The 12,913-nt window shown below is 45.5% G+C and overlaps 1 protein-coding gene across 5 annotated transcripts in view; it reads right to left on the minus strand.

Annotated features, from left to right (window-relative positions):
- Nucleotides 1-706: 706 nt before the first annotated feature.
- The window catches only part of rft1 (RFT1 homolog), a 93,917-nt gene continuing 81,710 nt past the window's right edge, over nucleotides 707-12,913 (minus strand). For all 5 annotated transcript variants that reach the window (XM_052018440.1, XM_052018436.1, XM_052018439.1 and 2 more), the window contains 4 exons: nucleotides 9,767-9,911; nucleotides 7,928-8,033; nucleotides 6,266-6,515; nucleotides 707-1,040 (listed from right to left, as the gene is read on the minus strand). In XM_052018440.1, the coding sequence (XP_051874400.1) occupies nucleotides 867-1,040; nucleotides 6,266-6,515; nucleotides 7,928-8,033; nucleotides 9,767-9,911 (675 nt within the window). In that variant the 3' untranslated portion in view covers nucleotides 707-866. The remainder of the gene's footprint in view (nucleotides 1,041-6,265; nucleotides 6,516-7,927; nucleotides 8,034-9,766; nucleotides 9,912-12,913) is intronic.

Genomic DNA, 12,913 nt, shown 5'->3' on the forward strand with positions numbered 1-12,913 from the left:
CAAAGTATTGAGTATAGGAGTTGGGATGTTATGGTGAGGTTGTATAAGACATTGGTGAGGCCAAATTTGGAGTATTGTGTGCAGTTCTGGTCACCTAACTAGAGGAAGGATATCGGTAAGATTGAAAGAGTGCAGAGGAGATCTACTAGAATGTTGCCGGGTCTTCAGGAGTTGAGTTACAGGGAAAGACTGAACAGGTTAGGACTTTATTCCTTGCAGCGCAGAAGCATGAGGGGAGATTTGATAGAGGTTTACAAAATTATGAGGGGTATAGACAGTTAGTGTTTATTTCTCCTAATCTTTCCACCTAGATTAGGAGAAATAAGTACGAGAGGACATGGCTTTAGGGTGAAAGGGGAAAGGTTTGGGGGAACATTAGGGGGAACCTCTTCATTCAAAGAGTGGTTAGAGTGTGGATTGGGCTGCCATCTGATGTAGTAAATGCAGGCTCACTTTTAAGTTTTAAGTTTTAAGAATAAATTGGATAGATACATGGACAGGAGAGGTCTGGAGGGTTATGGACTGGGTGCAGATAAATGGGACTAGCAGAATAACGTTTTGGCACAGACTAGAAGGGCCAAATGGCCCGCTTTCTATGCTGTAGTGTTCTATGGTTCTATCACATGTACAATGTGTACACACACACATGTACACATCACATACACAATGTGTACATACACACCTGTACAGACAAGCAGGTTGAACATTTCCAAGTGGTCAGTTTTTATTCCAGTGGGTTAGTACAATTGAGGTGTGGGGAGTGGAGCCACAGACTCCAGCGCTTGTCCCAGGGGTGGGTCCGCCCAGCGATTGGCAGGCTGCCGGCATCACCTGGTTTCTGCTCCCTAGTCTCCACTCCATTGCTTTCAGTCCCATTTCACCATTTCTGTTTTGTTCCGAGAGAGAAAGTGAGCTCTAATGAACTGAACAAGCCTGGGCTCCGTGAAGAAGATTGTGGCAAGAATCATGATTAAACAGAGTGCCCCAAACAGAACGTGAAGCGAGCGGAACATCAGCCCTTGCGCACAGCACAAGGTAACCTGAGAACAGAACAAGATAACGCACAAGAAAGCGTGAGACAATGTGTCGGTGTCACTGTGTCCGAGAATTTTACAGCGCAGTTGGAGATCATTTGCCCATCGCCTGCAAACTAAAAATATTACTCCGACTTGTCCACTCCCCAACTCTTGCTCCGTTGCCTTGTCAACTCTAAGTGATGAGCCAATAAACTGAAACATGATGGTGGGTATCACTCATTGAAAACAAATGTCCCCTGTCCAACCCCCTGATACTCAGATGTCAGATAATTTCATGTCTCCTGGATATTAAAAGCTGCTGAGGGCAATAAGGTGAAATGGGCTGATCCAGGTGGAAGCCATGAGTTTGGCGGAGATTACCAGTGGCCAGATAAAAGTTTCAAGAATGTTCTCTCAGCCACTTGAAGTAACATCCCTGCTGATCCCTGGAAGTTCTGGCCTACCGCTGCTCGAAGTGAATAAGGAATATTTAGGGCAGTATCAAGAACCTGGTTCACTGGTTGGGAGCACACAGCCCAGTGAAAAGCGTGCACCACCTCACCCAGCACTCACGCCTGCCTCATCCAGCACCTCCCGTCCCTTTTGCAGTTCATCGGTCGCCTCTGGTCACTTCGACCAAAGCCATTGTAGAAAGATGCAGTTGCCACAGCAAAACAATGAGGAGAGAAGCAGGAGGTTTCCCCCTGCTCTTGGTTCATGAACATGAACCATATGCCAGACCAAGTGTAGCAGCTCAGGTAACACACTTTCTCTGTTCCTGTCAGAGCTGCCAGTCTCCTGTCGTTATCCATCTGTAGGCTTGCTCAGCTTTCCCCTCTCAAGTGACACCACCTGATCTGCTGGACACCTCCTCTAGCTTTACAAACCTGTATTCCAGCTTTCACATGGCCTGTGTTTTGTTTTCTCTCAACCACATTCATTAATCTGTTGTTTTCTCTCTTCGCAGTTCTGACGGGTTTTCAACCTGAAGCATTAACTCTGTTCTCTTTCCACAAGTGCTGCCTGACCTGCTCATGCTTCCAGCATTTTCTGTGTTCATTTCAGGTCTCCTGTGCCTTGCATATATAATCAAGTGCCTGTCTAAATGTCGTGTGGTGATTGTATCTGATTCCACCACCTCCTCTGGCAGTGAGTTCCAGGTATCAGCGACTCTCTGGGTAAAAACTTACCCCTCAGATCCCCTTTGAAACTCCTTCCTCACCTTAAACTGACACCCTCCTGTTTTTAACACCCCTACCATAGGGAAAAAGATTTTGACTATCTATTCTTGCCTATACAGCTCTACCACGTCACCCCTCAGCCTCCTTCACCCCAGGGAAAACAAGCCCAGCCTGTCGAATCTCTTCCCAGACTAAACTGGGAAGAGATAGTCCTTCCTTCCCTATGAGCGATAGTCATAAGGAACTCAATAGTTAGGGGGACAGACAGGAGATTCTGCAGCCACTGAAGAGACGCCAGGATGGTGTGTTGCCTCCCGGGTGCAAGGGTCCTGGATGTCTCTGAGCAGTTGCAGAATATTCTTATGGGGGAGCATGAGCAGCCAGAGGCCGTGGTGCATATTGGCCAATGACAGGCAAGAAAGGGGTAGAGGTCCTGCGAAATGAGTTAGGAAGGAGGCTGAAGAGCAGGACTGCCAAGGTAGTAATTTCCGGATTATTCCCGGTGCCATGAGCTAGTGAAGAAAAGAACAGGATGATAGCAGAGACAAATGAGTGGCTGGGGAGATGGTGCAGGGGGCAGGGTTTCAAGTTCTTGGATCATTGGAACCTTTTCTGGGTAAGGGATGACCTGTACGAGAGGGATGGGTTGCACCTGAACTGGAGGGGAACCAATATCCTGGCAGGGAGGTTTGTTAATGCTACTAGGGAAGGTTTAAACTAGCATCGCAGGGGGATAGGAACCAGAAAGACAGGTCAGTAAGTGAAGGAACGGGCAGGATGGCTGATGTCAGGGAGTGTAGTATTAGGCAGATTCTTAATAACAGATGTGATGGGATGAATGGTTTGAAGTGTTTGTACTTTAATGCTCGGAGTGTTATGGGCAAGAGTGATGAACTTAGAGCATGGATCAGTATATGGAACTATGATGTTGTGGCCATTACAGAGGGTTGAGGGAGGGACAGGAATGGGTGATCGATGTACCAGGGTTTTGAAGTTTTAGGAAGAAGGGGGGGGGGGGGGGGGTAAAAGAGGGGGAGGAGTTGCAATACTAATTGGAGATAATATATCAGCTGCACTCCGGGGAGACATAATGGAGGGCTTGGATACATATGGGTAGAACTCAGGAATAGGAAGGGTGCAATCACTCTCTTGGGGGTGTACTATAGACCTCCCAATAGGCACTGGGACATTGAGGAATGGATTTGCAAACAGATTAGGGAAATATGTAAAAATTACAGGGTTGTGGTCATGGGAGACTTCCAACTTCCCTGATATAAATTGGGACCTCTTTAGTACAAGGGGGTTAGATGGGGCAGAATTTGTTAGGTGTATCCAGGAGGGGTTCCTAAATCAATATGTTGACAGTCCAACAAGGGGAGAGGCTATTCTGGACCTGGTGTTGGGTAATGAGCCTGGCCAGGTGACTCACCGATCAGTGGGTGAGCAATTGGGGAACAGTGACCACAGGTCATTAACTTTCAGGACAGCTATAGATAGATAGGTATGGGGCTAGCGGGAGAGTTTTAAATTGGAGCAGGGCTAATTATGAAGGCATAAGGCAGGAACTAGGTAGAGTAAACCGGGAAGATCTTTCTGCTGGCAAGTCCATGTTGAGCTTGTGGTAAGTGTTTAAGGATCAAATACACATAGTACAGGATAAGTATGTCCCGATTAGAAGGAAGGACATGAATGGGAAAAGAAGGGAACCTTGGATGTCCAGAGAAGTAATGAACTTAATCAAGAAGAAAAAGGACAAGTATGTAGAGCTGCGGAAGTTAGGATCAGACAGAGCAGGCGAGGACCATAGAGAAGCTAGAAATGAACTCAAGAAAAGAATTCAGAAAGCCAGGAGGGGCCATAAAAAGTCCTTAGCAAGTAGGATTAAGGAGAATCCAAAGGCATTGTATACCTATGTCAGGAATAAGAGGATAACGAGGGAAAGGGTAGGACCACTTAAGGATAAAGAAGGGAATCTATGTTTGGATGCAGAGGATGTGAGTGAGGTTCTGAATGAGTATTTCTCTTCAGTATTTACTCAAGAAAGGGACATGCAGGATGCAGAAATTGGAACTAAGGGTGGAAACATGTTAGGGCATTTAGAGGTCAAGGAGGAGGTAGTATTAGATTTCCTACACAGTATTAAGGTGGATAGGTCCCTGGGCCTGATGGGATATACCCCAGGTTACTGAGGGAGGTGAGAGAGGTAATTGCTGGGGCCTTGACCAGTATCTTTATGTCCTCTTTGAACATGGGTGAGGTCCCGGATGACTGGTGAGTGGCTAATGTTGTTCCTCTATTTAAGAAAGGAACAAGGGAACATCCGGGGAACTATGGACTGGTGAGTCTCATGTCAGTTGCAGGGAAATTGCTGGAGAAAATTCTTTGAGATAGGATAAACGAGTATCTGGAATCCAATGGCTTGATTAGGGAAAGCCAGCATGGCTTTGAGTGGGACAAGTTGTGTCTGACTAACCTGGTTGAGTTTTTTGACAGGGTGACGAGAGAGACTGATGAAGGTAGAGCTGTGGATGTCATGTATATGGACTACAATAAGGCATTTGACAAGGTCCCACATAATCAGTTAATCAAGGAAGTTCAGATGCATGGGTTCAGTGGAGAATTGGCTGTGTGGATCTAGAACTGGCTTGCCTGCAGAAGACAGAGGGTGGTGGTTGAAGGGACTTATTCGGGCTGGAGGCCTGTGAGTAGAGGTGTTCCGCAGGGATCTGTGCTGGGACCTCTGTTGTTTGTGATGTACATAAATGTCCTGGATGAGTATGTCGATGGATGGGTTGGTAAGTTTGCAGATGTACCAAGATTGGTGGAGTTGTGAACAGTATAGAAGACTGGCGACAAATACAGCGTGATATAGATCAGCTGCAGATGTAGGCAGAGAAATGGCAGATGGAGTTTAACCAGGATTAATGTTGCACCTTGGTAGGACTAATGTCAAGAGGCAGTACACTCTTAAGGGCATGGCGCTTAACATTGTTGAAGAGCAGGGAGACATTGGAGTGCAAGTCCATGACTCATTGAAAGTGGCCACACAGGTAGACAGGGTGTTTAAGAAGGCTTGAACATTGCACACAATATTAGGTGTGGTCTAACCAGTGGTTTGTAAAGTCGCAATATTACATCCCAAATTTTATATTCTGTGCCCTGACCTACAAAGGCAAGCTCACCACTCTATCCACCTGTGTTGCCACTTTCAGGGAACTATGGACTTAAATCCCAAGGTCTCTCTCTTCACTAATATTCCCAGTGCCATTCCTTTGTCTCTTCATTCTGAAACTCCAACAGGGGTCCCATATCACTTCCAAGCAGATTTAACCCTTCCCCAACGTCACTCCAAGACCTCAATGTGACAACATTAGCCAGCCATGCAATTTGACGGTTTGTACTGACCCACCTCCCCAAACAAGTCCCAAGGAATCAAAAACCTTCTGTCCTGCACTTTTATCATATCAATCGCCCATGTGTCTGTATCATGACTGCAAGAAGCTGCAGAGAGTTGTGGACACAGCCCAGGGCATCACGGACACCAGCCTCCCCTCCTTGGACTCTGTCTTTACCTCTCGTTGTCTTGGTGAAGCAGCCAGCATAATCAAAGACCCCACCCACCCGGGACATTCTCTCTTCTCTCCTCCTCCATTGGGTAGAAGATACAGGAGCCTGAGGGCACGTACCACCAGACTTAAGGACAGCTTCTACCCCACTGTGATAAGACTATTGAACCGTTCCCTTATACAATGAGATGGACTATGACCTCACGATCTACCTTGTTCTGACCTTGCACCTTATTGCACTGCACTTTCTCTGTAGCTGTGACACTTTACTCTGTACTGTTATTGTTTTTACCTGTACTGCATCAATGCACTCTGTACCAACTCAATGTAACTGCACTGTGTAATGAATTGACCTGTATGATTGGTTTGTAAGACAAGCTTTTCACTGTACCTCAGTACAAGTGACAATAATAAACCAACACCAATACCAATGACCGCTCGCAGCTTGTGACACAGGGCATTGGTGCGATATCTGTGATCGAGCCCCTCTACGAGTACCTACCTGTGAGAGAACTGTCACTATTCCACTAGCGAGGTACACCAGGAGTAAAGGTGCCGAGAGCTGGAGGCCTCTGAGAGGCCGATGTTCAGTGGGTCGGAAGTAACAACTGATGTATCGCAGACTGTGTGTAATTCGCAATCCCATGTTCAAACAGTTTGCTAAAATGAAGCCAACAGCTCCTTGCCAATGAGTTAAGCAAAACGAAAGGCCAAGGAATGAAAGCGACAGGGCCAGCATCACAAGGTTATACCTACAATCAAACAGCCAAATGTTAGTGAACTTCAAAGTACTTCACAGAAACATACTTGCATTTACTATAGAAACATTCATCACCTCATATGGCATTCTCGCCTTCATCGTACAATAGTTGGGACATCATTTTACAGTTGCACAAACGTTGGTTAGGCCACACTTGGAGTATTGTGTGCCGTTCTGGTCACCACACTACGGAAGCTAGAGAGGGCACAGCAAAGATTAAGAGGGTTGTTGTCTGGACTGGAGGGCTTGAGTTATAAGGAGAGGTTGGAAAGGCTGGGGCTGATTTTCTTGGAACGGAGGCTGAGAGGTGACATGATAGAGGTGTGTAAACGTACCAGAGGCATCGAGAGTGTAGAGAGCCAGAGTCTGTTTCCCATGGCAGGGGTGTCTAAAACTAGAAGACATAGGTTTAAGGTGAGAGGGAGGAGGTTTAAAGGAAATTTGAAGGGTAAATTTTTCACTTAATGAGTAGTTGCTGCCTGGAATGAGCTGCCACAGGAGGCCATAGAGTCATTAGGCATGGAAACAGCTCCTTCAGCCCAACTCATCCATGCTGACCAAGGTGCCTTCCCGAGCTAATCCCATTTGCTTGCATTTGGCCCACCTATGTTAACGATTTCAATGAGAATGTAGTTGGCATCATTAGTAAGTTTGTGAATGACACCAAAATTTTATAGTGGTATATAAACTCATGAGGGGCATAAGGAAGGTGACAGTCTCTTTCCCAGGTTGGCGGAGTCTAAAACTAGAGGTCATAGACTTAAGATGAGAGGGGAAAGATTTAAAAGGGGGCCTGAGGGGCAACTTTTTCCACAGTGTGTGGTGGGTATGTAGAATGAGCTGTCAGAGAAAGTGGTAGACGCAGTACAATTACAACATTTAAAAGGTACTTGGACAGGTACATGAACAGGAATGGTTTTTGGGATATGGGCCAAATGCAGGCAACTTGGACAGCATGGATGGGTTGAGCTGAAGGGCCCATTTCCATGCTCTGTAACTTAATTACTCTCTGTTGGAAATGTAAGAAGAGAAAATTATTGACGATGAAGCAAAGAAGTTACATCAACTTTGTTAGCCCAAATGAAAACCAGTTGCTACAGCAGAAGTCACATTAGGTGCTCCTCCTAATATAGGTTAACCTTTGGTGTAATTGTGTGGCACAGAAACATGTGAAACAAAGTCAGGATGAGGAAAATGTATAGCGTTGGATGGTGATGCGAAGGTGGATTTGGAAGATTTGGCCAGTCTGAATAAGAACACAGGATACAATGCTTTTGTGTTACTACCATCAGAAATGCTCAAGTCCTATTCTTTAAGTTTTCTTGGGTTGTTTTGCCTCAATGTACCTAGAAGTTTATTTAACTTAAGGACCAATCCGACAGTGCTAAAACTTCTCTCACTCACCTGCCAATCTCTTGGTTACTCATTGCAGCAAATGTGAAACATTCTGTCACTCCATTAACAGCTATCAGCAACACATAGACACAGTAACAACGCAAGAGACCTGGACCTGGTGAGAAACAGAAAACAATTACAATCCATGGCTTCCCCAATCAGTCTCCCAAAATATAGCCTTTTGCTACAAACACTAGGGGGTGAAGAATGCCTTCTGATTGATCAAGTCAGTGCTAGGCACAACACAACTGCAAGAGACCTAGTCCTGAGCCCAGGGCTTGAATGGTTCCAGCTCTCATTTCACCAGTGGTTGGACAACATTATCTTGTTAAAGAAGTTAAGAAGTTAATAAACTGACATTTGCAATAGACTTCCACTTAAAAGGCACATTGCGCAATAAACCATAGAACCATAAAAGAACCATAGAACAATACAGCACAATACAGGCCCTTCGGGCCACCACGTTGTGCCGACCTTCAAACCACACCTAAGACTATCTAACTCTTTCCTCCCACATATCCTTCTATCTTAAATTCCTCCATATGCTTATCTAACATCTCTTGAACTTGACCAACGCATCAGCCTCCACCACCACCCCAGGCAGCGCATTCCATGCACCAACCACTCTGGTTGAAAAACCTCCCTCTGACATCTCCCTTGAACTTCCCACCCATTACCTTAAAGCCATGTCCTCTTGTATTGAGCATTGGCGCCCTGGGAAAGAGGCGCTGGCTGTCTACTCTATCTATTCCTCTTAATATTTTGTACACCTCTATCATGTCTCCCCTCATCCTCCTACTCTCAAATGAGTAAAGCCCCAGCTCCCTTAGTCTCTCCACATATTCCATACTCTCCAATCCAGGCAAGATCCTGGTAAATCTCCTCTGCACCCTCTCCAACGCCTCCACATAAACAAGGTGCTTTAAGAGATTATCAATATTTGACAAGTCACAAAGGAAGATATGAGGACAGGGTTGGTCAAGAGGTGAGTGAAGGAGAACAAGGAAGGAAGTCAAGGCAGAGGCAGAAAGTTTAGGGAGGGAATTCTGGAGTATTGTGATGCAGAATACAGGGTTAATGGCAGGATTCTTAGCAGTGTAGAGGAACAGAGGGATCTTGGGATCCAAGTCCATAGATCCCTCAAAGTTGCTGCACAAGGCTTATGGCATATTGGCCTTCATTAATCAGGGGTAATGTTGCAGCTCTATAAAACCCTGGTTAAACCACTTAGAATATTGTGTTCAGTTCTGGTCGCCTCACTATAGGAGGGAGGTGGAAGCTTTAGAAAGGGTGCAGAGGAGATTTACCAGGATGTTACCTGGATTGGAGAGCATGTCTTACGAGGATTGGTTCAGTGAGCTAGGGCTTTTCTCTTTGGAGTGAAGAAGGATGAGAGGTGACCTGATAGAGGTGTACAAGAAGAGGCAAAGATTGAGTGGGCAGTCAAGAGACTTTTTTGCAGGGTGGAAATGGCTCACACAAGGGAGTATAATTTAAAGGTGATTGGAGGAAAGTACAGGGGGGATATCAGAGTTAAATTTTTTACAAAGAGAGTGGTGGATGCGTGGAATGCACTGCCAGCAATGCTGGTAGAGGCAGATACATTTGGGACATTTAAGAGATTCTTAGATAGGCACATGGATGATAGAAAAATGGAGGGGTATGTGGCAGGGAATGGTTAGGTTGATCTTAGAGTAGGTTAAAAGGTTGGCACAACATTGTGGGCGGTATTGTTCTATGTTCTATGAGCTGTCAGTTCATAGCAAATTAAAGACTATAGAAACTCTTCTGGTGAAGCTGCACAAATTGTACCTCAAAGATTAATATGCCTTGCCTAGAGGATGATACCTGGTCCAGAGCTGAGCATTGATCCACCGTAGATATCCAGCGCCAGCTCAGAATAGGAATAGCCAAAGACAGAGATGGTCACACCAATCAGTAGGACCAGCTTTAGAAGCATCTTCAGAACAATTGCTGCCAAACGAACTTCCTCCTGTCAGTCATAATAAATGCAGAGAAAATTTGTTTTGAGATTAACCTCAACTTCTCAAGTTTCTCCATCTCTAGGAATTTTCCAAGGAATCTCCTTTGCACCCTCTCTGCTTTATTTTCCAAAAGTGCGGAGCCTAGAAATGGATGGATTCTTCCAGCGGGGGCCTAACCACTCATTTATAAAGGATTAGTATAACTTCCTTGCTTTTGTATCAAATATCTATAAATGATCTACAAATGCCGATTGTCTAGCATGCTGGAAACTCAGCAAATTCGGGAGCATCTGTGGAGAGAGAAACAGAATTAAGGTTCTAGGTTGAAGGCCTGTCATCAGATTTCCAGTACTATAGTATGCTACTTTTGCATCCAGCATGCTATTTTTATACATTCTCTCTGCTTGTCATTCAACCTTCATTGATTAAATCCCCCTTTAATAGTGTATCATTTTATTTATATTGCCTTTGCTCAGTCTTCCTCCAAAAATGTTGAATTCCATCCAGCAGTTTACCACAACCAGACTTCAGATGTCAACTGTGGAATGAAGAAACACTAGGTCTGCCATTACTTGTTGCATTAATTCATTAATTAATCAATTATTTATATATTATAATTAAGTATTTACAGAAGTTTCACTTTTACAGGAGTCGGGAGCTGAGAGTGAGAGCAGAAACTTATAAAAAGACAAGTCTCATTGATTCGCTAATTGGAGGGCACTTTAACCAATGAAAGGAAGGTAAGATTAAATGGAATGTGTGTGTGTGTGTGTGTGTGTGTGAGAGTGAGTGAGTGAGTGAGTGAGGCAGGCAGGCAGGCTTTGGCAAGAAGGCACAGGTGAGGAGCAGGTAAGGTTTTTAAAATTTCTTATTCATCCTTAGCATTTGATTCAGTGTATGCAGGATGGCAGTTAGGGCAGTGGAATGATCCTCCTGCGAAATGTGGTAAGTTAGGGAACCTCACAGTCTCCCTGATGACTACATCTGTGGGAAGTGCACCCAGCTGCAGCTCCTAACCAGGTCAAGGAACTGCAACTGGATCTGGATGTACTCAAGATCATCTGTGATGCTGAGGGCATCATAGATGAGAATTTTACTGAGGTGGTCACACCCCAGGTACAGGCTTCAGATAGATGGGTGACCACCAGGAAAAGTAAGGGGAATAGGCAGTCAGTGCAGGGTTCCCCTGTGGCCATTTCCCTCACTAACAGGTATATCTCTTGATACTGTTGGAGGGGTGGGGGGAATGATCTCTCCGGGGCTAGCAGCAGTAGTCAGGTGTCTCTGGTACTGTGATGGGCTCTGATGCTCAGAGGAAAAGGGTGCAGTAAGCCAGGGCAATAGTGATAGGAGACTCGATAGTCAGGGGGACAGACAGGAGATTCTGTGACTGCAGAAGAGATGCCAGGATGGTGTGTTGCCTCCCGGGTGCCAGGGTCAGGGACGTCTCTAAGTGGGTGCAGAACATTCTTGAGGGGGAGGGCGAACAGCCAGAGGTCATTGTACACGTTGGTACAAACAACGTAGGCAGAACAAAGGATGCAGTCCTGCAGAATGAGTATAGGAAATAAGAAGTTAAGAAGCAGGACCTCAAGGGTAGTGATCTCCAGATTACTCCCAGTGCCATGTGCTAGTTAGGGCAGAAATAGAAAGATAGGCCTAATGAGTGCGTGGCTGAGGAGCTGGTGCAGGGGGCAGGGATTCGGGTTCTTGGACCACTGGCATCTCTTCTGGGGTAGAGGTGACCTGTACAAGAGGGATGGGTTGCACGAACGAGAGAGGGATCCATATCCTTGCAGGGAAATTTGCTAATGCTACACAGCAGGGTTTAAACTAAGTTAGCAGGGGGGTATGGGACTCTGAGCAGGAGCAAGTCATGGGATAAAGCACTAGCCAGCGAGAGCAAGTTTAGTAATCAGGATAGCCAGGGGCACAGTAAAGGGCGGGGGGGGGGGGGGGGGGGTGCGGTGCAATGGAATACCCAGTTAAACTGCATTTATTTCAATGCACAAGGATTAACAGGTAAGGCGGACGAACTCAGAGTGTGGATTGGCTCTGGGGACTGGGATATCAGAGTCATAACAGAAACATGACTGAGAGAAGGGCAGGACTGGCAGCTCAATGTTCCAGGATACAGATGCCACAGGCATGACAGAGGTACAGGTAAGCAAGGAGGGGATGTTGCCTTTTTGATGAGGGAAGGAGTAACAGCAGTGCTTAGAGATGACATTCTTGGGGGATTGTCCAGTGAGGCCAAATGGATAGAACTTAGAAACAAAAAGGGGAGGGTCACTCTAGTGGGGCTATATTATAGACCCCCTCAGTAGTCAACGGGAACTTGAGGAGCAGGTGTGTAGAGAAGTTGCTCATAGTTCTAAGAATAATAGGGTTGCATTAGTGGGAGATTTTAATTTTCCCGGTATTGACTGGGCCATCCAGAGTATTAAGGGCCTGGACGGGGTGGAATTTGTGAAATGTGTCCAGGAAAGGTTCCTGAGTCAATATGCAGTGGCAAGCAAAAGTTTGGGCACCCCTGATCAAAATTTCTGTTACTGTGAACAGCTAATCGAGTAAAAGATGACCCAATTTCCAAAAGGCATAAAGTTAAAGATGACACATTTCTTTAATATTTTAAGCAAGATTACTTTTTTTATTTCCATCTTTTACAGTTTCAAAATAACAGAAGAGGAAAAGGGCCCAAAGCAAAAGTTTGGGCACCCTGCATGGTCAGTACTTAGTAATACCCCTTGGCAAGTTTCACAGCTTGTAAACGCTTTCTGTAGCCAGCTAAGAGTCTTTCAATTCTTGTTTGGAGGATTTTCGCCCATTCTTCCTTGCAAAAGGCTTCTAGTTCTGAGAGATTCTTGGGCAGTCTTGCATGCACTGCTCTTTTGAGGTCTATCCACAGATTTTCGATGATGTTTAGGTCGGGGGACTGTGAGGGCCATGGCAAAACCTTCAGTTTGTTCCTCTTGAGGTAGTCTGTTGTGGATTTTGAGGTGTGTTTAGG

This window comes from Pristis pectinata, chromosome 6 (genome assembly GCF_009764475.1).
Source record: "Pristis pectinata isolate sPriPec2 chromosome 6, sPriPec2.1.pri, whole genome shotgun sequence".
NCBI lineage: Eukaryota > Metazoa > Chordata > Chondrichthyes > Rhinopristiformes > Pristidae > Pristis > Pristis pectinata.